Raw genomic sequence first — 27,415 nt, 5'->3', positions numbered from 1 at the left:
ATATCCTGTCAATTGTCATTAGGTTCAGAGAATAAACATTAACGTGTTGTATGACACTTGGTTAAATATGTAAACCAAAACATCTGTCTCTTGCGGCCTAAGATGCGTGTTGTCACAATACAATATCTAAAATTATTTCTAGTAACGAGCACAATGCAAAAATGTCAGATATTCTTAACAGGGAAGGTCGTGTGCAAATAACGCAATAAAGTGCTTTATTCACTCTAAGCTCCACAATGTGCAAATTTCGCTATTGGATACCTTTAGGAGAAATTTAAAGTGCCAGAGGATTTTCGCAGGATAACAAATGGTCTGAAGGGAGATGTACAAATGTAGGCGATAAGGTGCAAATTAAGCAAATTATGCAATAATGTGCCCTGTGTATTCTAAATTCTGCAGTGTGCAAATTTCGCTAGATACTTCTTTCAATAACCGATTAAAGGGCATAATAAATTTCCCACAACAGCAAATAGTGTGAAGGGTAAAGTGCAGTTTAAACGGACATCTTAAAATACATTACATTTTCCAATAGTAAAAAGGTTTCATTTAAAAAAATACGTTTTTCCAAGTTAAAAACTTCATGTAGCAATATTTTTAAAGTACAGCTGGCCTCATTTTACAAATTAGTTCTATGCCGGATGCAAAATTTTAGGAACCTTGCGATATTTATAGCTATGAGGTGCAATTCCAGGAATTGAAGAATCATAAAAGCAGGGCGGCATTGGCGAAGGCCCAGGGATTTTCGGATCGGAATCAGGCATCGCTTTCTGGGTTCAATATAACATTTACAGAAAAGAGTTACATGAAGGAGGGACTGTGGAGAAATACCATCACATGGACAATGGATTAACTGCTTGGACCAATCATTTGGGGATGGAAAAGTTATGAAACGATGAAAAGTATTTAATCTGAATCGAGTCAATAAGAATATGTCCAAGCTAGATAACTTCAGGGTTAAGTAGGGCTGGATCGTAGCAGTTGTTTGAATTGACAATGAATGCTGAACAGAGATTTTATTTGCTTCAGCAGTCAGACGGAGATCAGCTAAGTGCATTAAGCATTGATTTTTTAGCATCTTTCTTGAGATCTTGGTCATTTCTTGGGGATTATGATAGTAATTCTCCATGCCGAAATCAGAGAAGAACTTCCTAACGTATTGTAACCATTGGATCTTCTTAGCGTGTTCTAACTTAACGCAATCTGTCACGATTGCTTGAGTAAACGTTAGTTTATTGGACGTCCAGAGACGGTGCCATAACAGGACTGGTTGCATCCGAATAATGTCGGAAATATAGGGAACTCCCAGTTCTAAATGGCAGCTGAATGTTGACGTACTTTGTGGTACTGCAAGTAAGAATCTTAGGAAACTGTTTTCAACTTTTTGGATGGATTCAACCTGCGCATACCCCCAGATCCCTGCCCCGTAAATGGCTGTGCTAACGCATTTGGCGTGGTAGATACGTAGCATCTCTTCAGGGCGTCTTTTTCCAAGCCTCTGGGTAAATGCCACTAAGGCCATTGTAGCTTTCAAAAACTGCGGTTTTCTGACCTCAATTGCCCTTTTCCAAGTGCCCTTTTCATCTATAACCACTCCCAGGTAAGGATAGGTTGGGGTGTGGTCGATCCTGGAATTGCTTATATAAATATCGTTTCCCTTTTCTACCTTTTTGAAAGAAGTCATGATAAAGGTCTTTTTATGTTGATTTTTAAGTCTAAGTTCGACATAAATGCATTGTAACGATTTACAGAACGCTGCAGTTCAAGAGGAGTGCGGGCGATGATGACCGCGTCGTCCGCTTATAAGAGTGCGGGATTGGGCGATAATGGACTAAGGGAAGGTCCAGACCCCCCACCAACATGGCTATTTCCAAGCCGTTTGTATATAATGTAAAAAGGAAGGGGGCCAGAACACAGCCCTGTCTTACTCCCCGCTCCACCTTAAAGGGTGCGGATAGCTGGCCCCCCAAGCCATATCTCACTCTAGCAGTTGCGTTTGAATAGATTTCTCAGAGGTAGTCGACCCCCATTACTGTCAGGATGTCCCAGAGTTTTACATGGCCCACGCAGTCGAACGCTGCAGTGAGGTCTACATATGCCATGTGTAATCTACCGCCCTTCGTATCTACATACTTGCTTCTAAGTAACGAAAGGTTTAGGACCTGCTCGATGGTGCCGAGACCTTCCCTAAAGCCGTACTGGAGGTCAGATATGATGTTATTATCTTCCGTCCAGTACTGTAAACGTTCTAACAGGATTCGACCCACCACCTTTCCCAGCGAGTCAAGTAAGGAGATAGGGCGGTAGCACGTCGGACTATTGCGGTTACTCTTTTTAAAAACCGGAAACAAGATGGACTCCGACTAAGAGTCCAGGAGTCCAACTTTTCCAGTGGCTTCTGGGACCCTGAGTAATAGTGGGGCCCATAGATCCATTTTAAATTCATATAGATCCACGGGCCCTATATGAGGCCCGGACCTTTCCCTCCTCTGCTTGCGTTCAGGGCTAGCTCGACTTCGACCAGAGTAAAATCTAGGGCTAATGAGCTTGGAGAAGCACTAGAAATTCCAAGCCCTGGCCCGGGACTGCCAAGAGTTTGAGTAGGGTCCACCGTTAGGGCAAACATCTGTGAGAAATAAGCTATCCAATCAGTTTCAGTGATAGTAACTTCTATGTTACTGCTCTCTCTTGGGCCCGAAAGGAATGGCGAATTAATAACTTCCCACAATGCAGTGCTATCATTAGTTTTACAGCTATTATGTAGGGGGGCCCAAAGTTCCTCTTTTAGTTCGTTCTTTCTCTGCCGAAGAGTTTTATTGTATGATTTGCTTAATTGGTTAACCTCTGTCCTATCTCTGAGGGATTTTTTGAGAGCTGCTTTAAGAGCGGAATACGCTTTGGAACAAGATGAATTAAACCACCTAGTCATGAGTTTTCTTTTCCCTTTAGGTATAATGGTAAGAGCATTGTTTACGGATTTAGTTATTATTTTAAAGTTGTCTACAATCACCTGAGGAGATGTACTCTCCGCCAAGCATAAGCTAACTGCTGTCATAGATGCTCTAATAACCTTTTCTGCTATTATTTTGGGGTCTATGCGGGCCCACCAAATTGCATACCCATTTAATCTATACATTGTGAGGTTTTCGTCCTGAAACCAGGTCAATTGCTTTTTTTTACCTCCCGTCAGTTGTGTGGTTACAGAAATGGGAAAATGGTCGCTATATGCACAATCATGCGTTGTAAAGATGGGAATGAGGTTGGAAGCACTTGTTGCCATGTAAATAAAATCAATGCAGCTAGAAGCTCCTCTGCCGTTAAAGGTAGGCCTTAAGGTAACAGGAGGTGTTAACAGTTCGTTAGCGAAAGCCAATTGAAGAATTGAGATTGTCTCATTCATACACTCCCCTTTAAGAGAGTGGGGAAAATTGCTTTCTTGGGGGTCCAGAAGGCCATAGGTGGTATTATTTCTCTCGAATAGCGATAGGTTGAAATCACCACCCCACATAATTGTGGGATTTTTCCCATGATTGGTGTTAGTATAGTCTAAGAGGATATATCGTATTTCCTTCAATGTCTCCACTAATTTTGATTCCTGTAAGTTATTATAGAAATTAACTATCACTATGTGGGCTGATTTATTTACGGTTAATAAAACTATCTGGTAGTTCTCCTCGTTTTTTAGGGAGCTTATTTCTCTAACTTGAATTAGGTTTGAAACATACACCACCAGCCCACCTTTGGCTCGCACTGAGGCTTGAAGCCATAATTGAAGCATTGCGAAGAAAAAAAAAGGGATTGCAACAGATCCATGAAGGAATTTAGAATCTCTCTTAAACCACAGACGGAGAGAGAACCGGAAGTGGTAGAGTTTGGCCACCAATCATTCCAGATCCGCACTAATATAGAACCTAAATCTGGAGTTTGGTCCATTTGAGCCAATGCTCAAAACTGACCTCAAACACCTAACCTTCACAAGGCATTCCTGATAGTCACCAGCTCCCTAAGAAGGGTTAGTGAACCACCAGCACTCAACATAGTAAACATACTTTCAAATACACAAGGACAGTCGTAATGAGAACAAACCAACAGTTCCTATCAAAGGTGACTTCTCACTTACTGGTCAACCAAACGCTACAATTACCAGAGTGGCAGCTCCACCATTAAGGCCGAGGAGCGTCTCCACACTGCTCAAAAGGAAAAAAATTATAATGTATTGTTATGAACATTTCAGTTTTCCTATTGCAGTCAGTCGCTCTCTGGGTGGGGCGGGCCTAGCCAGAACAGGGGGAGGAGCGGTTTGCACTCCCTAACCACGCACAACTACTTTCCCGGCCCTGATGGCCCAGCCAAACAGTCACATGCACTTTGCATCTTCCCCACCAGGCTGTAATGCACAGCCTAGTGAGGAACATGCCAGCCTGCCATTCTCCATCTGAGCACCGCACCACGGCTCTCAGACCAATCACAAGGCTTCATTGCAGCATTGTGATTAGCTCAGGAGAGCATGGGAGCCCAGGTGCTTCCTGCTGCTCGACCGGAGACCGGAAGAGGACAGAGGAGAGGCGGCAGTTGGCCGTTTTCAGTTAAGTGTTTCTTTTTTTCTTAGCTGATCTCCCTTGCATGTTCATTTATGTTACTTTGTTGTTATGGTTATATGTTGGATTTACATGTTTTGTTTGTTTTGTCAAGACAAGCATGCACATTAACTTTCTTAATGATGCAATGAAAATAGTGGCCAATTGTAAAAAGTACCTACTGTGCAATATCTTTTGAGGTCAACACTTCAATAGAAACTGCTTCTTTTGGCTACTTTTTATACCACAATTCTTTGTGAGTGTAGCCTAAGTCTGTTAATGCATCTTAATCAGCTACCTACTATTATTATTATTGAGCCCAGGTTTATAATTTTATAAATAAACCATTCTTTTTCTGCACAACTGTAGTTTTTTATTATTTATGCTATGATTTGTAACACACTTAAAAAAATGGCAGCATCTTATATAAAAAAAGTATCTGCTAGTAAAAGTGTGCTTCTCCTTAACAGTGCTATGATTTTGCGAGCTAGAAGTCTAGAACATACTATATTAATGCAAACTTTTAAATATATTATTTTATGCACTATCACACCTAACTTCCCTATCAACGTATCATATGTACCCAACCATCAATCCCTACCATACCTAACTACCAGACATACTTATCCACTACACCTACCAACCAGTGCTATTTCCCTGTCGTTTACCATTCTAATTGGACCTATGTCTCATAGCAAGGTCTTCCGTCCACCCTACATTTTCCATAAATACTCCTCTGGGACCATTTGTGGAGTATTTTAAAGGACATTGAGTAAGCGCTAGGGATTTAATTTTTTTAAAGGGCACACCATCCGTTTTGGAGGCAGCCAGTCTGTCAGTATGTGTATGATCGGAGTCCCTAATAGTGTTCATAATCTGAAGAATTCAGAATTTAGGTTGGGCAGGGCCCGCCACGCATAAAAGCAGATTATTTGTGTATATGAGATGGGAGATACCCGACCTCCCATCTGCATTCCCACACTAGGCTGCTAATTTGAGCATCACCTCATAGGTACGAGGCCATGGGCTCTGTCTCCAGGGCAAACAGGAACTCTAACATGGGCAGCCCAGCTTAGTGCCTCACCCCAGCTGAAATATGTCAGCGGGAGTGCCATGTACCCGTATGTTTGCCCCTAGACTAGTATATAACAGTCTGATTCACCGCAGGAACACCAGGCCTACCCCCATTTCCCTAAGGTGAGTATTAACACCTTGGCTGCTGGGGGGTTTTCCCCTCCTGCTCTGAAAATACTTGAATACTATAGTTTCATGGCAAGGTCAACTCGTCATAAGCACAGCGCAGGTAAAACCCATGACGAGTTGACCTTGTCATGAGCATGGAAGGGGTTAAATAAGGCCATTCAACAGAACAGAAATCCTTTTCAGTGTCTAATGACAAAATGACAGCAGGCTTCCTCAGAGTTTATGCTTGGACAGACAGCCACACAGGGTGAATTAACTTATCTAGAATGTTGTACATCCAATTTACCAGTACCTTGGCCAGCATCTTCATCTGCAATAGTCGGGATGTAGAGAGGCCTTTAGGCAGGCAAATTCCTTAGGTGATTTGCTTTGTTTGTAAATTAAGATTACCATAGCTAATCTTATGGAACAATTATGTTTATTAAAGCCCAGTCAGGACAATGCACAGCTGTTTGCCTACACCAGAGGCCGGCAATGGTCGATAAAGCAGAAAGAGCTCTGATCACAGATTTCGGCCAACAACCCTTGGGACCGCAGCGTAAGTCAGGCATTTTTAAGTAAACCAGTCAAACAACTCCCTACCTCCGAAATCTCAATAAATACAGCAATTATATGGTCGGTAATGTTGGCCTCACAATAGGGCACGGTATAGGAAGGGAAGCTTAGCTATCTGTGGGGTTCTCGTAGGGGATTAAAGCCGTCGGTAGGCTGAGCAAGTCAGTTCTCAGAACTCGTAGGAAAGAATTTGAATAAAGGGTGCAGCTCGAATCCACCGACAAGTTTCTCCATCCCCAGGTGAAACCACAGTTTGTGTAGCCAGGAGGTGTGATTGGGAGTCATATCAGTGCTTCAGAGTATAGAATCCCCTGCTGAGACGCCCCCAAGGCTAGTTCTATTTTCCTCTCCTGGTTAGAGCGTGGCGGATAAGTCAAGGGGTTTGGTAGTCCAAGGATAGTATACGCTGGGAACCTTTGGATTGAAGTGTTAAAGACAGAGTCAATATCGGTCACTATTTAATCCCAGTAACGGGTGAGTTTCAGACTATGCAGTAAAAGGTGGAGTAGCATCCCAGTAACCCTGCATACTTTTGAGCTCTCTGCGTTCCGTTTGTGAAGTCTCTCCGGGGTCAGGTACCAGTAAGAGACAATTTTATGGATGGTCTCAGTGCTGGCCATATCATGTGCTGTGTGATGTGCTCTGTAAAAGATATCTTCCCACTCTTCGGAAGTAAGGGCTCTCCCCAGCTCCGGCTCCCATCTCGGCAGCCCATTGAATTTAGCGTGGGAAGGCTCTTTGCCTAGCATATCGCATAGTTCAGTATGAGGCGCTTGTCGTCAGTTTAAATGAGTATCCATTACTCAAGAGGTCATGGGTTACCCTGCCCTCTGCTGTTCTCAATGTCGCAATTGTAAATATTGTATGCAGTTGAAATCTGCTAAGAAAAAATCAGCTTTGATCTGATCCAAGGGAAGAAGCCCTTGTATATCAAAGAGGCATTGCATTGATTTGCCACCTCCTTTGCCCAGTTGCCAGAACATTTCTTGTTCCATCTCCAGGTTGAAGTTTGGGTTCGCTAAAATCTCAATCATGGGGGAGGGAAAAGTCGTGAGATCTGCCATGAGCACTATGAAGTCCCATACTTTGAGTGTGGACCTAGCCACCGGCAAGGAATGGAGGCCAAAAGCTTTGTTTAGGTGGCAGCCAGACTTCTTTCCATATGTTGGAACCAGCAACTGCTTGATCCATGAAGGATTTGTGTTTTTCAGAGGGCGGACGGTTCCACTCCACCAGAAATCTTAGTTGTGTAGCTTGGTAGTAGCGGAGTAGCATAGGAACCGCCAGACCACCATCTCGCTTCGATCGGTAAAGTAGGTGTTTATGAAGGTGGGGTTTTTGCTGTTCCACAAGAATTTGTTGCTATCTAATTGGAGAGAGTGAAGGGCATTGTGCAGAAGGGTCAGCGGGAGGGTCTGGAGCAGGTAAAGTGTATGTGGTAGGATGGTAATTTTAACCACCCCTATCCTACCCATCCAAGAGAGCCGGAGACCGCTCCATGCAGACAGTTTACTGCATATCTGAGAGTCAAGGGTGGTATGGTTAGAAGCCAAGGTTTTGGGGAGAGTCTGGGCCAGCTTAATGCCCAAGTAGGATATGGAGTCCATCGCCTATTCGAAGGGAAACCTAGAGCGTAGGATATTCTCGTGAGGGGGAGTGATGGAGTGGTTCAAAATCTGGGATTTCTGTACATTTACTTTAAACCCCAAGACCTCCCTGAAGGTCTGAAGCACTGCAACCAGTGCAGGAAGCGAGGACATCGGGTCATTGATTTATAGAATGACCTCATCAGCATAGAGGCTGACGAGATGAAGATCACCTCCAATGGGAGTCCCCGCAATGGCCGGATTGGCCCTCATCCGTTGTGCCAAAGGCTCCATCTATAAAGCAAAAAAGAAGAGGGGACAATGGGCACTCTTGACATGCGGCCCGTTGTATAGGGAAGGGAGAGGACGATAAACCATTGACTCTCACTGAAGCTCAGTGTCTCAAAGAGGCAGGGCCAGTGAACACGGCCAAATGCCTTCTTGGCATCGATGGAGAGAAGCAGTGCCTCTTTCCGTGACCTATGAATTTTGTCTAGGAGGTGCAGAAGGCATTTGGTGTTATCACTGCACTATTGCGCGGGTATGAATCCCGGCTGGTCAAGCTAAATCAGACCTGGCATTAGTAGGTTCAGGCTATGTGCTAAGATACTAGTTAATAACTTTGCATCTCTGTTCAAGAGAGAGATAGGTCTATATGACCCACAGAGGGCCGGATCCTTGTCTGGTTTCAGAATTACCGAAATAGCGGCCGCCAACATTGAGTCAGTGATGGAGCCTGAATCGACAATAGAGTTGCAGAGACAGGTAAAAACTTGTAAAATTGTGCGCTAAAGCCATTGGGCCCTAGCGACTTCATTGTTAAGCGAGCAATGGTCAAAATCACCTCTTCCATTTGTTTGTGTTGTACCACAGCCTCAACCTCTGTGTCTTGAAGTGAGGTAAAGGCGACACTTTGAAGATGTAAATGTAAATTGATACTTGTATAGCACACTACTCACCCGCAAGGGTCTCAAGGCGCTTGTACGAATACTGCTGTGGAACCCGTCCTGGCTTTCCCTGTGAGGCGTCCACTCCTGGGCACCCCCAGGTTGAAGGCCAGGCATCCTTAGCGTTGTGGGGGCCGTTGTGGAGATTAAGCAAGCTATTGCCCAGAGTTGCAGAGTGGGACTCTATGATTAGAATAGGCACCGAGGCGAGAATTATCAGGTCCGTGGAATTTTGAGCCCAAGACCCGCCGAGGCGGGGAATTGAACCCTGGTCCCGGGCTAGACCTCTGCATCAGGGTCTGCCGCTCTAACCATTGAGCCACCATTGAGCAACACAAGGGATCCCCACTGAGGCCATCAGAGGTAAAGTACAGGAACCATAAAAGGCCTTGAAGGTTGAATCTATCTCCATGTCCTAACAGACCTCTGTAGATGGTTACAATGCGTATCACAGATCCAGAGTGGATTTTGCTGCGGAAGCGATGTGCCAACATGCACCAGCAGCAGTTACTCCTGCGGGAAAATTTATGTTTAAGATGCACCATACTCGAGGGGCCCCAGTCCCTTTGTGGATAGCCTCGAGTTCCAAAACCGGTCTCTCCAAGCTCTGTTGTTTGCTTCGGCGATGGTGGTTCTCTGTTATTGAGACAACTATAAGTTTCCCCCTGCACTACCAGTTCCAAAGCTTCCCAAACGGATGCCAGGGCTGTCTCCCCAGTATCTTTAGATGGAAGATAGTCTGCATTTACTTTCTGGAGAGAGTTGAACGTAACTAGGGACTGAAGCAGGGAGTATCTAAGGTGCCAGGGCGACGTCCTAGCTTGGGTGACATTCAGTCTAACCTTCAGGAGACTCCTCAAGACCTGGCTCTTCGAACAGTAGCAGCTTCCCCCCGCTAGCGCCTTGAGACCCTCACGGGTATGTAGTGCGCTTTACAAATGCTATGATTGATTGATTGATGCATCCACTTAGAGACTGTTATACCCACTCACAGACCCAGCTGGGCATTGATGCACCCACTCATAGACCCACTCAGATACTCATGGACCCACTTACAGACTTAGTCAGAGTCACGCACCCATGTACAGACCTACTCAGAGACTCGCACACCAACTTACAGACCCACTCACACACACACTAACATACGTACTCACAGACCCACTGAGATACTCATACACCCTCTCATAGATCCACTCGTACACCCTCTGACACAACCATACAGTCACTCACACACTCAGTCACAGACCCTCTCAGAGACTTATGAACCTAGTCACATATTCATTCCCTCTGCGACTCACACATTTACTCACAGACTCACTCAGATATATATGCACCCACTCACTCATCCAAAGATGCGCACATCCATTCACAGAACCACACTTCCACTCACTAACCCACCCAGACACTCTCCCTCCCAGTCACAGACAATTATGCATGCGCCCAATCCCCCACCCACTCAGAGACATATGTTCTCACTCACAAACCCATTGAGACACTCATACACCCACTCACAGACCGACTCATACTCACACACCCATAGTCACTCACACACCCACTCTCAGATCCACTCAGACTTATGCACCCAGTCACTGATATACTTAGACACTGAAACACCTACTTGCAGTCCCACTCATAGACCCATGCACCCACTCACAGAACCACTCAGACACTCACGCTTCCAGTCATTGACCTATTGAGAGACTCATGCACTCACTCACAGACCAACTCACTCACCCACTCAGACACCAACTTAGACACTCATGTGTCGACTCACAGATCCAGGCAGACAGTCCTATACTTACTTTAAAATGCACAAAGGCACTCCTGCACATACTCGCAGATTGATTGAGACAAATGTATACAATGGGGAAAGTTAAATCAATATCTTACTAAACAGCCAGGCTCAAGCTTTAAATAAAACATGTCTGTATATGTGTTTTACACTCTCAAAAACATGCAGTATTCACAATCACCGACGTCATCGTTACTGTCCGGTGTTGCCGCGAACAAGGAAAATGCAATTCAGATGTACTTTTTTTGATAAATGTATACAAAGGGGGGGGGGGGGGGGGGGGTTAAATCAATATCTTACTAAACAGCTAGACTCAAACTCTATGTAAAATATGTATATATATATATGTCTTTTATGCATTGTCAAAAACACTTGGTATTTGCTGTGTCCCCTCGGCAATCGCGCCGTCGTTGCAAAAACATCTTGAAATAATTATTGTACTTTTTAAATAGATGACAAATACAACAATAAGTGGTACATCATGCATATGTACTGTTCAATATTTTATTATAGAAAAAAGTTATAGTTATGAAATAGAATTGAAAAAACCCTAGAAGTTCACTTGTACGAAACCAGACAAATTCAGCAGTTCTAGTTAGCTGGGCTACCTATAACTCACGTCCGCAATGAACTGCTTATGACCTTGCATATTATATTACTCGTGACATGGTGAGTGACCTCGGTCATGACATCACTGATGATGATCATCCAGTAAGTGTGCATATTTTCTAAAAGTTTGAGTGTTAAACATAGACCAATGTACTACAAAAGTTAAAATAGTAAACATTATGTACAACTGAGTGAAACTATTTTTAACATATATTAAGTGTGTGCCTGTGTGTTTGTGTGTGACTGGGTGTCTGAGTACCTGTATGGGTGTGTAACTGACTTTATGGGTGTATAAGTAGGAGTGTGAGGAGCTGTGTGGGTGAGTGGCTATATGAGTGAGTGAGTGGGTATCTGAATGGCTGTATGAGTGAGTGACTGGCTGTGTAAGTGGATGTATGGGTGAGTGAGTGGCTGTTTGGTTAAGTGAGTTTGTGTGTGAGTGGCTGTATGGTAGAGTAAGTGTTTGTGTGAATGGACATATGGATGAGTAAGCAGATGTGTAAGTGCTTGTATGAATGTGTAAATGGGGATGTAAGGAGTTGTGTGTGAGTGAGTGCTTGTATGGGCGAGTGAGTGGCTGTGTTGAGAGGCTGTATGGGTGAATATGTGGCTGTATGAGTAGCTGCATGGTGTGTGTGTGTGTGCGCGACTGAGTGGCTTTATGGGTAAGTAATTGGTTGTATGAGTAGCTGTATGGATGTGTGAGTGGTTGTTTGAGTAGCTGTATGAGTGCTCTATGGATGAGAAGGTGGTTGTGTGAGTACTTGTATGGGTGAATGGGCATGTAAGTGAGTGTGAGTGGGTATTTGAGAGGTTTTATAGGGGTGTGAGTGGGTGCATGAGTGCTGCTGTAGATGATGTGATCAGTAATGTCATTGACCATGTCATGAGTGATGTAATATGCGAGTTAATAAGCAGTGCATTGTGGGTGCGCAAGTTATAGTCTGCTCAGCTAACTGTAACTGCTGAATTTCACTGTTTAGTGCGAGTGAAATGTGAGCCTAACTAGAACGTCCCTGTAATCTTAGTTTTTAGTGAATTTCTAAAGTTTTTAAATAAAAGCAATTTTTCAGCTAGAACGTCCCTGTAACCATTGAATGAATAAAAAAAAATTATGTAGTTTCCTAACTATAAATTCGAAGGTTTTTTAACTGTAACTTGTAAACTTTGAGAGTGAGTGTGTGCGTGAGTGCATGAGTGTCTGAGTGGGTGAGTGTGGGAGTACATGAGTATTTCAATGGGTTTGTGAGTGTATGGATCTGGGTCTTAGGAGTGACTGCATAAGTGCCTCAGGGGGTCTGTGAGTAGGTGTGAGTGTCTGAGTGGGTTTGCAAGTGCCTCCATGAGTGTGAGTCAGTCTGTGAGTGAGGGCAGGAGTGGGTCTGTGAGTGGCTGTGTGGGTCTGAATGGTTGCATGAGCGTATGAGTCCGTCTGTGAGTGGGTGTATGTGTCTGGGAGTTGGTACATGAGTGTCTGAATGGGTCTGTGAATGGCTATATGGGGCTGTGAGTGGGTGCATGAGTGAGTGAGGGCTTCTGTGAGTGGGTGTGTGGGCATCTGTGCGGATGTATCATTAGCTGTGTGAGTGACTCAGCCACAAAGGGATCATACCTGCCCTTTTATTCAACAAAAGTCCACAGTTTTGCACAAAATATCTACAGAAGTGAAGTTCTTTCTTCTGGTAAATTACTAAGTGCTACCTCCCTGAGTAAATGTCCAGTAAGTTTTCTACACTAAAGCTGCATATACCAGCATGAGGAAATGTCACCAGTGATCTTGTCTGCGTTCTGGCAATGTGATTGTTCCTGGTGCAGTTTTATCCAGAAATATATGATAACATGAATCCTTCTATAGAGAAGACAACAAGATTACAAAGACCTAATATCACTACCAAACAAGGGTCCTTTCTCTTAACTATATGAAGTAAGTGCTTCTTTGTTTGTTGGCGATGTCCTCATATTCCTCATTCCTCAAAAAAATCGACGGGAAAAACGTTGGGAGCTATTTGTTAAGCTGTCCGTCATCTTGGCAAAAGACAGGAAGACATTTGGATACTACTAAGGTGGGTGAGTGGGTCAAACCGGGAACCATCCAGGTGATTTCCACATTTGCATACTCCTAGCAATTTAAAGGGAGAACCATGGACGTGGTCACCTCTATGAAAGAAAAACAGGACCCCCAGCACACGCAAAATTACAATCCAAACATAATTAAATGCCATTGTCGACAATAAAGTTATCATCTTTTATTGTTTTTTTTCTCTATTTCTTTTTGTTGTACTAATTCCTTACCCAACACGTTTTCGTTGCCAGTTGTCACACTGTCCTGCGACTTCTTCAAGGCTCAATCTTCTGTGTATAGAACTTCTCTTTCGGTGATAATTCCGTCCTGAAGGATATGTAAATTACAACTCCTCAACTGGTAAAATCCTCACAGCTGTATTAGCCGGTCCTCAATCATGGTTAGTGCGTACGGGGATTGTTCATAAATATGCCTGTCCCAGAACAGCTGTCTAGCGAGTACTCTGCGATTGTAAAGAGGGCCTATCAGGCAATGAACCGGAGCCCAGCACTGCCCCAAATACAGGGAAATATATTGGTGATCCCGTCCGTGTGTGTGATCTCAATCGATTGAGATCACACACACGGAGATAGACTGACTGACTGTGTTTATGTCCTGGGCGGAGATTTCTTTACATTTATAAAGGAGGTTTATACCTGATTAAAAAGGGTTATTTTAATGTGTTGCTCTGCAGATTTTAAAATGCAGTAGTCGGGCTACAATGTTGGCATGTAGTGGATGGCACAATAGATGCTGCAGTACACAAGTGGCATTTAACTTCCAGGCACTGTGTGCACTTCCTACACCTTGAACTAGGCCAAGTTAAATGTGCCAGTTAGGAATAAGCCAGTTTAGCCATGTTTAATGGGGGAACACAGGCACTCTACTTCTGGTTAGCAGGAGTTAAATGCACAGTTCTAAAGCTAGCAACAATCTGGGGTGACTACACAGAAAAAGGCAGAATCCCTACAAGATTACAGTAAAAGTAATTTTAAACAAAAATTATATTATTTAAAAGATATAATCAAATGTAAATAAAATAAGTTAATTAAATATTAGATTTAAAATAGAAGTAATTCCATGTCAATTAAAGGCACCCCCACTGTAATAAAATGCAATATAAGGGTAATCCTGATGTAAGGACCACCCTATAAGTACTCCTGGCGTGATGACCTGTGAAGTAACAATTGACATTCCCATTTCATTATGGTCGATCCTGAATCGTACCTCCGTACTTCCACCGTGTCCAGCGGTCAGTTTTCCTATTGGTATATTTACTCTCTAGACATACCTACACATAAATAAACTTGTGGAGAAATCCTCAAGTATGAACACAATGGCATTGCGATCTTGGCTGCAGTTTGTTTTTTTGAAAGTAGGCAGTAGCAGTCTGCAATTCCAGGTTCCAACTAGTTTGTAAATTTAAGTTTGTATGCTTCTTTTCACACATTATTATTATTTTTTTTTTAAAGAAACATTTTAATGTATTTGTTGATTTATTTTTTCAGGTAATTTATTTTGTTTCCTAAATGATAAAAAGATGGACTGGAAAAAATGTAAGCCTATAGAACCTTATCTTAGGTGTTAATTTATACACATACAAATTAATTTGTGTTTTTTTAAGGCTTCATCCTTTTCTTTTTAAATGGTTCCGCATAAGTATTTTCTTTTTTTCGGTTATCCTTTCTAGTGTCTGCAATATGTTCCATATAAAAAATTATTTGATTATGTAAAATTCACAGAAAAATGTAGGGATGCAAACAGTAGTTTCTTTTACTTTAGGTTATCAGTGAAGCATATTTCGCTTTCATGCACAATCAATTTTAGCCTTAGCAGCCTCAAATCAGGATAGTTGAGTGATCAAAACCAAGATTGTGAATATTTGAATTAAACAATTTACAATTGTTTGTAAAGATGATGAAAAGAAATCCGGGGTTGTGACAGAACACAAAGCTGAGTTTGATAGCATTTGATCACTGGTCAGATGTCTTCGGCCTATGGTATTCCACAATTTCTTCGTACGTGATGAGTACTGTAGTTACTGATCTCAAATTTGACTGTGCATACCCAAAATCCATGGATAACGGACCTCAGATATGAATTGTAGATAAGTATTTTATCATACCAGTGTAGCAGTGTCCAATATATTAAAACCTGTATGAAGCAACAATTGATATATGGGTAGCCATCCAGATACTCAAACTATAGTTTGGTAAATCACGTTGTTCAAAGAAATACAATTAACCTTAAGTCACATAGGTTTTACTGATGACTGTTGCATTTTTCTTCCTCTTAGAACCATCTATAAGTGCTCCATGTGTGACACAGTGTTTACCCTGCAGTCCCTGCTCTTTCGCCACTTTGATCAGCATATTGAAAACCAAAAGGTGTCTGTTTTTAAGTGCCCAGACTGCTCACTTCTGTATGCACAAAAACAGCTGATGACGGATCACATAAAGGTAAGAGGATGTTGTAACTCTTTCTAAATCAAGTCAACATTGTCTTTCAGTAACAGAAAAACTGGGAAGGTAAAGTATAGAGCAACTGAAAGATAAAAACCAGACCTTATTTACCAGATATGACACTCGCAGCCATAAACACATATAAAACACAGCCTTTATGTTCAGATAGTCCACTGGTGTGGTCAACTTATTCCAATTGCTAGAAGACTTCTAGTTGTTAGAATCAAAAGTGTGGCGAGATTTAGTAGCTTCTGAGCAGACTCCCACTTCTGTCGAAGTAACAGAACTCCGACTCATGTGGATGAAATGTTACGGACAGAAGAGCTGAGGAGTAAGTTGGTTATATATGTAAATTTTTTATTAGGACCTGGGAGTCCTGTTTGTGATTCCCTGTGACCGACTTCCCAATAGGTTTTTCTGCCACCACCTAGGACAATCTAGTACCCTAGTTAACGCGGACCCAGCTAGGTATTTGGGAAGTATTGCAAGTCACTCACAAATCAGGTCCACACCAGCACAACATTCTGTAAATATTTCCCTAGTGTGCCCAGCATGCAGAGTTTGAGGCTGGTATTGGTAAGAGGTGTTACGTTGAGCTCTCCTGAAGAAGCAATATCCTTGCTAGCATGTTCCTGATTATGTGGTGTGATTGGGAGCCATAAGATTTTTGTGTAAGAGAACTGATAGTTCTAGGTCATGGACCTTAATGTGAATGTAGGTATGAGACGGATGTTCTAACCAACCCCCACTAAAGCAGTATATGTGGACACAATCATATACTTCTGTAATGATTCTAACATGCTGTTTGAAGTAATCCAGTGAAATCCTAACTGAATTTATTATATTGGTGCATAAAAAGAGGCCCTCCACTATAGGCATGACGTAAAACTATTCAGTTGTCCTAGTTCTACCCTCATTCACTCCCTTGCTAGTCTGAGAAAAAAGGACCAGATGTTTGAAGTCATTTTGCTGTCCTACACCCTTCAGTTTCTTAAACCACATGGTTTGTGATTGCTAAATGGGGTTTACAATGCTCTAAACCTATTTTTCCATTTGGTTAAGTGCTTACTGAATTGCAAAATGGGAATAGAAATACATACCTTATCACAATTTGGAAAGGATATGGTTGGGCATCCCTTACAAATTGTTATTTGAAATACTATGGATTATTGGTTTGAGACCACAAACTTGGTGGAAACTATTGATAGAGTTCGGACTCCTCAAATGCGGCGCTAATCAATTCGCTTTGTGAATGGAAAAATCTGAAAGTTTGGAAGTTGGTGATAGTCTAAGGCAGTGGTTCCCAAACTTTTGACTCCTGAGGACTCCCATTGAGTCACTACTGGAAGCCAGGGACCCCCAAGCAATTTGTATGATTTTAAATTTCAAATATTAAAACAGTAACTCGAAAAAAGTGTGCACACAAAACAAATACTCAAATTACTAAGGATTTTGGGGCCTTATGTACAACCATTTCATTTAGCGCCTCGTAATCGACGACACATTGCAAGTGGCAAATTGCGAGTCGCTAAATGAAATGTACACCAGTGTGTTTAATACTGTTTGGGATTCCCAATGGGGTTGCAAATTGTGAGGCTCATTAATATTAACGAGCCTCTCGCAAATTGCAAGCCTATTGGGAATGCCAGCCCTCCCAGGGATGGTGGCATGCTGGGCTCAGCAGACCACCATGTCTGGACCACTTTTAAATACATTCGTTTTTTTTTTTAAATGCAGCCTGTTTTCCATGCAGTTAAAAAAAAAAAAAAAAAAAAATGAAACGTTTTTGTTTAATTTTTTAAGGGCAGGCAGTGGTCCTGGAACCACTGCCTACCCTTAAAAATAATTTGGCATGCATTTGCAAAGGGAAAGGAGTACCCTGTTGACCCCTTCCCATTTGGAAATGCATTACTATCTACTTGAAGTAGATGGTAATTGCGAGTATTTTGTGACCGCAATTGTGGTCGCAAAACATTTGTACATGGTTTTGAGACTCGCTATTTGAAAGGGAATGCCTCTTCCAAATAGCAAATCTCAAAACCTATTTAGCGAGTCGCAAAAAAATTGAGATTCGTGAATTAGGCAATGTACATGGCCCAATAGGTTTTTGCATGCGCAAACGGGTTTGTGAACCCCTTGCGTATATAAAAACGGGTCGTACATCTGGCCCGTAGTATTTTATATTGAAGGAATTTGCAAAAAAGGAAATAAATTAATGGGAAGGTTGGTGCTGCATCTCCGTGACTAACTTTTAAATTGTTGGTTTTATTTCGCAGTACAAGGCTTTTTAGAAGCATCAGGATAATGAATGACTGGGAAAAAACATTATGAACTAACTGGTACCAATCAGATTGCAAGCAGCTCTTTGATGACAAATTATAGGTCAATCTGCTAGATAAGGAATGTCACTTATGAAGTGCGCAGTAAGAAAATAGTCTCTGTGACAAAAGCAGTAACCAAGGACCTATGCACATAAAATACTGCTTTTTAAAATGCATGTTACACGTTCTTTGCAGTAGGCATATTAACCCTCTGTGCCACATTAGTTAAGTCAAAGCTGCCACTAAACAAAACTCATCTCTCTCCAGCAGATACATTAATCACCAGCATTATCTTGACACTTTTATTGTTGTTCGAAAGCTGCTAATTATACTAGAAACTTTGCTGTGCTTTTAAAACTGCTGCCTACGGACCCCCCTGGGAATGTGTCACGGACCCCGGGGGTCCACGGACCGCAGTTTGGGAAACACTGGTCTAAGGGACCACTCCCAACACACCGTATTTAAAAACAAATATATAGACAGACACACACGCTCTTAATTTTTTTTTTTATTCAGACCATTTTCCTTATGTATACTATATGAGAAGCAAAGAGCAGGCCACCATCCTCGTGATGGCATCCAATCAGTTAAGTCTCAGCAGTTTGCAACCTACCTCATTAAAATGTACACAGTAGGTTGGATTGCAATCCAGTCCGAATGGGGATTTTGCAAACTGTCCTCATAGTACCTAGGTCGGTTTGCAAAATCTTACTGGACTCCCAAAATGTTGGTGTACAATTTACAGCCACCTTTTGCAAATCTAATTATCATAAAATTCACAAAAAGCGGTTGCAAATAGCACACCAACCTTTTGTGAATCCACTGTCTATAATTGCAACAAGTAAATAATTGAGGGAGCCAAAAGTACATCAAATTTTAAATTATGTTGTAAACTAAATGCATTGTTGGAGGCCAGCTTTTACGTTAAGCTAGGAAAGATGCACAACAGATGGGATCAGGATCAAGTTATTCTCTGGATCATTAGACCTACTTCATAGAAGTCCCCAGGACATTTTTCAGTGAGCATCCGGACTATGTTCAATACTTCTTTGTACTTTATTCTTGAGGATTAATATGCTATTGCTTTGAAATATCTTCCCTCCTTTTTAATATTTTAGATTTCATATATTTTGAGATGGTAAATTTAACATCCCTGTAACTTCTTCCCTGTTTAAATGTTATGACTTTATATTATTTGGTGTGTTTTGTCATGTCTAAGGGTGTCCTCATTTAATGTCTGCTGGTTATGTTTTATTTTTTTCTTCGTTATAGATTACAGATTTTAACATTGTACGCTTTACTTTTACATCCTATTTTGTAGACTATGCATGGAACATTGAAAAGTGTTGAAGGTCCCCCGAATTTAGGTATACACCTACCTTTGGGTTCTAGACCTTCGCTTCAGAATTCAGCAAGTCATAACAAGGAGGATGTCAAGCCTGTAAATGGAACAGAAAAATCAGAGAAGAAACCAGTCCCTGATAATAAAGCTGGAGGGGCTAAAAAAACAGGCTGGACATGTTGGGACTGTGATCAGCTGATCTTACAACGAGATGCCTATATAACGCACATGAAAAAGGAACATGGAAAGGTAAAGTACCAGAAGAAATAGCAACAAATCATTTATAATCCAGGGTAAAGGTAGTTGGTATTGATCTAATAAACGGAAATTAGTTTTCTTTTTGCCTCTGTTGAATGTGTAGGTCAGTTTTACAGTTTCTGTAATTTGTTTTATAGGCACTTGTAATAACCAGAGTGTGTTTTGCTATCTGTTTTCCAAGTTTCCACAGACAGTTGCAGCTTTGCCCTGGTAAGGTGCAAGTTAAAAGGCATGACTTTGCTTCTAAAGCAGATGATGAAGTTTGACCAGACTGCTAAGTTACCATCAAAAAGATCTCAATAGTTGACTTATAATGTTGATTTCATAACCAGGACTAAAATGTTTGATGCAGAAATTCAACACAACATTTGACACCAAAATAATATCCCTATAGGTGAAAAATAAATCTTTAAAGGAAGCAATGACGTCTTATGGCATTCTTAAGAAATTTAGCAATAAAGACAAATATAAGACGGAGGTGAAGAGAATGGGATACTGATCCCTTTATGATCGTGTTACCATAAACATAGTATATACTAGGAAGAATTTGGAAAACCAGAGTACACTGAAGAGGAGCCGGAGGGTAGACCAGTCAGAAATATGTGGAGGAACAGAAGATAAGGGAGGATCTACATGCAGATTTTCCTGAAGATAATTAGGAGCCTTATCTGAATAGACTTTTTCCGCCTGGTAATATTTCAGCTTATCATGGGGAATTAAAGAGGACACCAGATACTTTTATGTTGATAAGGAGGTAGATCAGGCAGGCAGAATGATCTTCCTTAATAGAAACATGAACATATTCTCAAAAAGAGGTTAGGTCTTGCCAATCATACTCTGTATGATTGAGAGCAGGTTTTTAAAAGCCAGGCAGTTTTTTGAAAGCCAGGCTGATGCCAGGGCAGTTAAACAGGATAGAAATTATATATTGGTAATCAAATCATAATTTATCTCTGAGAGCTCATTGATTGTAAAATGTAAATCCGTATTTATTAAGCGCAAACTACTCACCCTTACGGGTCTCAAGGCGCTGGGGGCCGTCATGGATATTAAGTGAGCTATTGTCCAGAGTCACATTGTGCTGAGCTGAGCTGCAGCCGGACACAGGGATTGAACCATGAACCATATGCTCCGAAGTCAGCTGCCCTGGCCTCTGCACCACACCTCTCCACCATTGTAGCTTCGGCAAGGAAGAGATTTCACAATCCAGCAGCCACAAGTGCCCCACCCTCAAGTTAGGACAGCAGGAGGATTGATGTTGACGTTAAACTAGTCAAGCGCTCAGCAGCCAATGTGGCATCCACAGTGGAGGGGGTGGGTTGGGGGGAAGGGGGAGAAAGTGAGGCAGCGATAAACCTCCCTGAGGAACACAAAAAGAGGGAAGATGATCATCAAAAAGGAAAAAAATGCTCATTGATGCTGTTTTCCTTATAGAGGATACAAGACTGTCATTTGTCGCAATGGTTAAATGAAAATGTTGACTTTTATCCCACCAGACTAAACCAATAAACGTTTGTTTAGGAGCGTATTGGAGGATTTCTGTTCTTATACCTTCATTCAGTGGCTTTTTACGCTGCAAGCTACAACAATTCACATATTCTGACACTAGTTTAGAGCTCTAAGCCATCACCCACTTCTTTGCATTCAATTTAGAGTCTGTATGAATTATGTTTTTATCAGATTCCAAGATAAAGTACCCACCCTGAGTATTTTGAGAAGCCTGTAACACTAGACCTTATTAGTTGGGACTTTCTTAAGAAGGAAGCCATGACACATGGAGAATATTAGATTTGTATTTGAAATTTATAAACCCAGTGTCTTGAAAAATGTAATGATTTTAACTACTTTTGATATGCCTCCCTATCTTAAAGCAGTTTTAAATGCCAGACACAGGTTTGTCCTGATTAGTCTAAGACTAGGCACCTTTCATCGACTGGTCAGCTTCCAAAACCTGAATGACTGTTCCACAATTTTAACTAATTGTCCCTGTAGTGATGTGATGACTTAGAATACTATGCATTTGGTGTTTTTGTGCAAGTTTTATAACCATCAGAGAAAGCGCTACATTATACCGATTATAAGAGGTGCACAAGTCACACAATATAGACTTGTGGATTATACCTACAATCTCTGCCTTCCTTGGAGATCTGCTGTAGTATGGCATCCTTTCTGTGGGCTGTTTTTTACGCCAGAAAGAGATTTTTGTTTTAGCTTTCCACAGTAATGAGACATACTGTGCAATTGCATGGTGTTATGCTGGGTAGTGATGTGTGTTAATTACATGTCATTTTTTGTAGTTCTATGTTCCTACAGTTGAAAAGATTTAAGCATGCTTCTTAGGGCAGGTGGGGAGTGCATGGCAGACCGATTATGAGGTTTCTGTCCTCCTTTCCGGTCTTCATTTGCTGTATTTCAGCCAGCTATGCTTAGGAACTTTGTGTCAATGCGGGTAAGCAATCCACCTAGATGTCAATGTTAGATTCCTTTTTTATTTCTGTGTTCTTACTGCACATGCTCTGAGTTGGTGCTATGAATTGTATCTTTTATGTTTTTTATATTTGTACTGTTTTATATTATGCCTCCTAATAAAGTTATTATTGATTGATTGATTGCTAAAGTACTGTCAATGATTTGCTTCTTCCTGTCTATTCTTGAGTGTCTTACATTAATTTGATCTGCTTACCAACAGTAAATCATTCTATGTCTTGGACAACAGGACGTCTATACCTAGATATAATTTCAATAAGTGATTCCCTGTGAACTGTTCTGTTATCCATTTCAGTGTCTCAGGTTTAAATGCGAGTTGGCCCTATTATGTCTGACTTACTTGCCTGTACATAGGTGCATAGCTTTAGAGGCGGTGTTTGGGTTGTGACACTCCAACTATATGCATTCCCAAAGCAAGAGTTTGTTTTTGAAAATGTAGACAAAGAAGAACCTGATGACCCAAAATCAGGGGAGTAAAATTGACTCTGTCAATGCAAAGCCTCCTCTGACGGCCTGACAGAGTAGGCGCAACCAGAAGCGGACTGTTTATACCAACAGAACAAATATTATTCTGTTGATGTAAAATCTGCGGTCAGCAAAGCTCACCTTGACTTTGGGGGACAGGGTACTCCATCACCATTACAATGAAGTACATGTCCATCAAACTCTAATTTAGTCCTAGAGGTCCATTTATGGCAAATCAGTACTGACACTGCTCATCATGGGAACAGTCCTTCCAAACCTTGGTCCTTACTTGCTCAATTCTTTTTAGTTGCGAAATTTGAGATGCACACCACCCGAATCTCACTGACTAAGCTACGCTCCTGCCTGCACATGCTGGATCTAAAATAATATCTGCAAATCGGTTTGTCCATATATATTTTTGATTTACTTTTGCACAGGGTGTTTTTGCTTGTCCGAATTACATTTCCACTTTACATGCCCTTATGCCACCTTTCAGAGTTTGCCTTGTCATGGTATGCTCTTGTTTTTGTGTGTCATCTTAGGTGTACCAATTTCTCCTCCTGCCACCTATATTATGGGCAAACGGTTCAGTCATTCACTGATTTGTATCTGACAGCATGCTTCTCAGCCTCTGTAGGGTAACACAGCATGTGTGCTGCACCTTATCTTTATTAATTTTCATTGATTCTGTGCAAGTTTTCCATATCGGAAATCCAGTTAAATCTCGACAAAAAGCATATATACACCACGATGGCTAAGATACACAAAGTGTGTGCCCTTTTAAAGGTACCCAAGTTTTCGAGCCATTGTTACACGTCAGTAACTGTTTATTTTCTTTGTAAAAAAAACATTCAGAGCAAATTGTTTTATTACACTTTTTGTCCCTACTGTTTCTTTTCCCAACAGTCGAGCTAAATACCAGATTTGGGAACTTTCCAAAGCCTTTATACAATATGCCCTGTCCCTAATTGGATATATTCTCTAAAATTCAGATAAATGATGGTAATAAGTATATTAAACACATCAATATGCATATTAAGCCCTGAGTGAACCTAGTAGAATTCCACATGCCCCAGTCAAGGAACACAGTCCTAATTGATTTAATCAACTGATCCACCTCAGCTATTAATGGTAAAAGTTTTTGTTCACCACTCTATCTTCAGTGATGTTTGTAGATCCTCCAAGTTGACAAATATAATTTCTGTGTTCATTTTTCTTCATGAACAGCAAATGAAGCGACATCCTTGTCGACAGTGCGAGAAATCCTTTAGTTCATCACACAGCCTCTGCCGTCACAACAGGATCAAGCACAAAGGGATTCGAAAAGTTTATAAGCATGTGTAAGTTTTTTTTTTTTACTTTTACGTAGATTTGTATTTGCCAACTGAACATTAGCACCACGTAAATATAAGTGCCTTGTGTTACATTACCAGCAAAAATTTACAATTGAAAATAAAGTTATAGTCATCAGTACTCTGATCAGCATAAACTTCTAACCAACATCTCCTGCCACACAGATGAATATCTTAGGAAATTACTTCAAACTATCCATGTTCTATCAAGGATTAAACAGTTTGCTTGTCGAGAGCCATCTCTGTTACTTACACAAACTTGAAAACATGTTAATGCATAAATATCACCAATCAATCCCAAACTATGTAGGTAGAAATGTCTTGAATTAGTTTGTGAAGTAGGTCTCAATGTCCCTGTCTTACCGTGTGTAGTGCCCCTGTGACCACCACATAAAGTAAAAATCTTAGGATAGGCAAGTAGAGATGTAGAAAAACAAATGGCAATAATGCACTTTGTCTATAGATGCCAAGCACATAGACACATAGAAACACCATAACATTAATCTACCATGCTATAAAATCATATGTTTTGTCTAGGCTCTGACAGTAGTTGATTGCTTGGAGGACAGTTAGGGTCTTATTCTAACCATCGGGGAATACAATTGCCAGGAAAAACTGTTACCTGGCATATGTGTTTTACCTCTGATTTTTACTTCTCCCATTCTGTGTTTCCCATGTCTGAATGAAATGGCAAGGGGACTTTTGCTCTGTAGCTTTTTTGTGTATCTTTCTTCCAGGAGAGTACCTTCATGGTCTTGTGTAGTAGCTCCATTGATATGAATTAGAGTATAGTGGTAATGTGAATTCCTCCAGTTTATGGAGGAAGTACTAATTCTGCAGTGGAATCGACCAGCAGGGTTTAGTCGACAATGCTATCCATGTGGAAGCAAAAACTTCTATTGGCGCATTCTCATTCTGAATCAATAGCTGTTTTAAAAATTGAAGACATTATGTTACTAACAAACTCTGGGGCAGGGTTCAAGTCTTCTACTTCATTGTCTTAAAAACTACTGCACAGGCAGGCTTCTGGATGTTTGTGAAAATCTCTACTCTTTTTAAATGTTGTTCCTGTGATTGTTCATCTTCTTTACATGCCTATCACTTTTCGACTGCTCTTTTGCTTCAAATGCGATACCTTTTTCAGAAGAATATTTCTAATGGTGCAGTGTGTCCACATTTTTGTTTTTTAAGTGAATGTCCCGATGCAAATGGCACCTTAGTCGAGGAGACGGTGTTGGAAAAGAATATCAATGTTCTGCATGATGATAAAGAACCCGATGCTCAAGAGGCGATGGCAGAAAATACACCCACAGAAGAAGTTTTAGAGAAAGAGGACGACACTCAGGTACACTTTTTCCAAATATTACCCATTTGCCTTTAGTGTTACATAGATATTGTAGTTAATACTATTACTGTAAAAAACTGTACATAAAAGCTTACATAATTTCCGAATTTGGTGCAAATGCTGTTCAAATTATGCTATTAACACTTTTTTATTAATTCTCTACCTAGAGAAGAAGATTGTTATATTGAAAAATAGCAATATTGTTTCTCAGGAGGCTCAGTATGGTACATTTACTAAGCAATTACGGTGTTGTACTTAGTTGTGCAAATTGTACACATTTAAAAACAAGTGTTTAGAAGTGTAAGAACATATGTCTTGACTGGCATGCTCTGTGAAATTTATAATAGATACATGCAACACTTGTACTTCAGCACAACACTAATGCGTTTCATTATGCTAGATATAGGTATAAGCCATGTGAGCTCATCACATGTAGCTCACTTTATGTATGACAACCAACAGATGAGCAGGGTAGTCTTTTGACAGTGAACTGTGGTGTGGATGAATGGGACTAGAAATGTTCTCTTTCATTGTCCTCTTGCTTTGAGGCCCAATGACCTTCGGTACCCAACTTTGTGTTTCTATTGTTATTCCCAGATTGACACTGTAGTGAAATGGAGGCATAGTGTGCCTTTGTCTCTTAAGCTTCTATATGCTGTCAGAAGCCATTTCCATCACTAATTCTTTATAGTTAATGTAAGATGTGCTATAGTGGGTTATATTAGTAAATCCATCTGGAAGTCCAACAGCTATTAACAAAGAACTTTGTGTTGCTCTGTTATCCCATTGTATATTTTACATTTCGACTAGTGAGGACCCAATAGAACATTGTTTGATAGTGGACAATATAAAGTCAAAAAGATCTTTCTTCGGGTATTAAATAATCCATAAAAGATATAAAAAAAACATTTCATGTAAAAAGTTATCATTATAAATCATCGCTAAAAATAGAATACAGTACTAAGCCAAGGATATAAGACAATAAAATATATACAACATCTTTCATTTCTTAAAACAGCTAAGGCAATTGATAATCCTGCAGCAACTAACGCATACTTTATAAAACATTTGTTTAAAAATGTACATTTGGCTTTATCAAAAGGGAATCGTGATAAGACTTAATTTTTATCTTATCTCCTCTAAGGCTGTTAAAAGTTTCTTTCTTGCTACTACACACTCAATATAAGTGGAAACAGTATGACAAATGAATGCATTCTCCAGATTACATAAACACTTAAATGCATCTTGATACAAAATCATTTCTGGGTTAAGAATAAGATTTATCCGAATATGTTTAAATAGCCTGCAAAATAACATGTTTACAGTAACAGTTTATTGTGAGTCCCGGCCATCACAAGGGCATTTTGGTAAAAAAAAAAATCCATGCATCTTTCTTGGGGCATGCTACCAGCTGGTGCAGAATGCACAATCGCATTTGTGTGAGATAAAATCTCTGCTGGGTATTTGTTAATGTAGTTCAATACATGGGTAATCCCAGATGTTCCTGACATAGAAAGTATCTAACTACCGAAGGTTTATGACTTCCTCTTGTCTCTCTTACACTTCTTCTATAGTTATTAAACATTGTTTTTATCTCCTTACTAGAGTGGTAAATAGTGGCTGAATTTCATACAAATGTACCCTTAAGAGATCCAATTAACAACCTATTTATGTATGCTAGCCATGGGATCTTATAATAGTCTTCGAGATTTAGGCAGTCAGAAATGTCTTCTTTTGAACATTTTGACCTTCCTTTTCTCCAAATATTGTGCCAGCAGATAATCGAGTTCAGGTCAGTCAAGTCTTCGATATACAGCATGTTCAACTCGCTGTGGGTAATAAAAGTTGATGGTGGGGAGTACTGCCAAGACCTTACATAAAAACAGATTTTCCTCTGATTGTAGCTCTAGGTTCTTGGCCATACCCCACACAGCTGCCCCATGTATAGCAGAGGGTATACATTTACTTCTGTTTAATTTTGACAATTCTCTAATTGGCTTATTACCAATTTTGCTAGAAAATCTGAACAGACCCCATGTGCCTGAATGTGTGAAA

At 40.8% G+C, this 27,415-nt stretch overlaps 1 protein-coding gene across 1 annotated transcript in view; it reads left to right on the top strand.

Moving 5' to 3' along the window:
• The window catches only part of ZNF532 (zinc finger protein 532), a 302,282-nt gene that overhangs the window by 219,797 nt on the left and 55,070 nt on the right, over positions 1-27,415 (top strand). Inside the window, exons 6-9 of the mRNA XM_086960481.1 lie at positions 15,625-15,787; positions 19,433-19,702; positions 23,891-24,003; positions 25,207-25,360. Coding sequence (XP_086816607.1) covers positions 15,625-15,787; positions 19,433-19,702; positions 23,891-24,003; positions 25,207-25,360 — 700 coding nt within the window. The remainder of the gene's footprint in view (positions 1-15,624; positions 15,788-19,432; positions 19,703-23,890; positions 24,004-25,206; positions 25,361-27,415) is intronic.

This window comes from Lissotriton vulgaris, chromosome 3_1 (genome assembly GCF_964263255.1).
Source record: "Lissotriton vulgaris chromosome 3_1, aLisVul1.2, whole genome shotgun sequence".
Taxonomy (NCBI): Eukaryota; Metazoa; Chordata; class Amphibia; order Caudata; family Salamandridae; genus Lissotriton; species Lissotriton vulgaris.
This window is presented reverse-complemented; position numbering and strand designations above follow the sequence as displayed.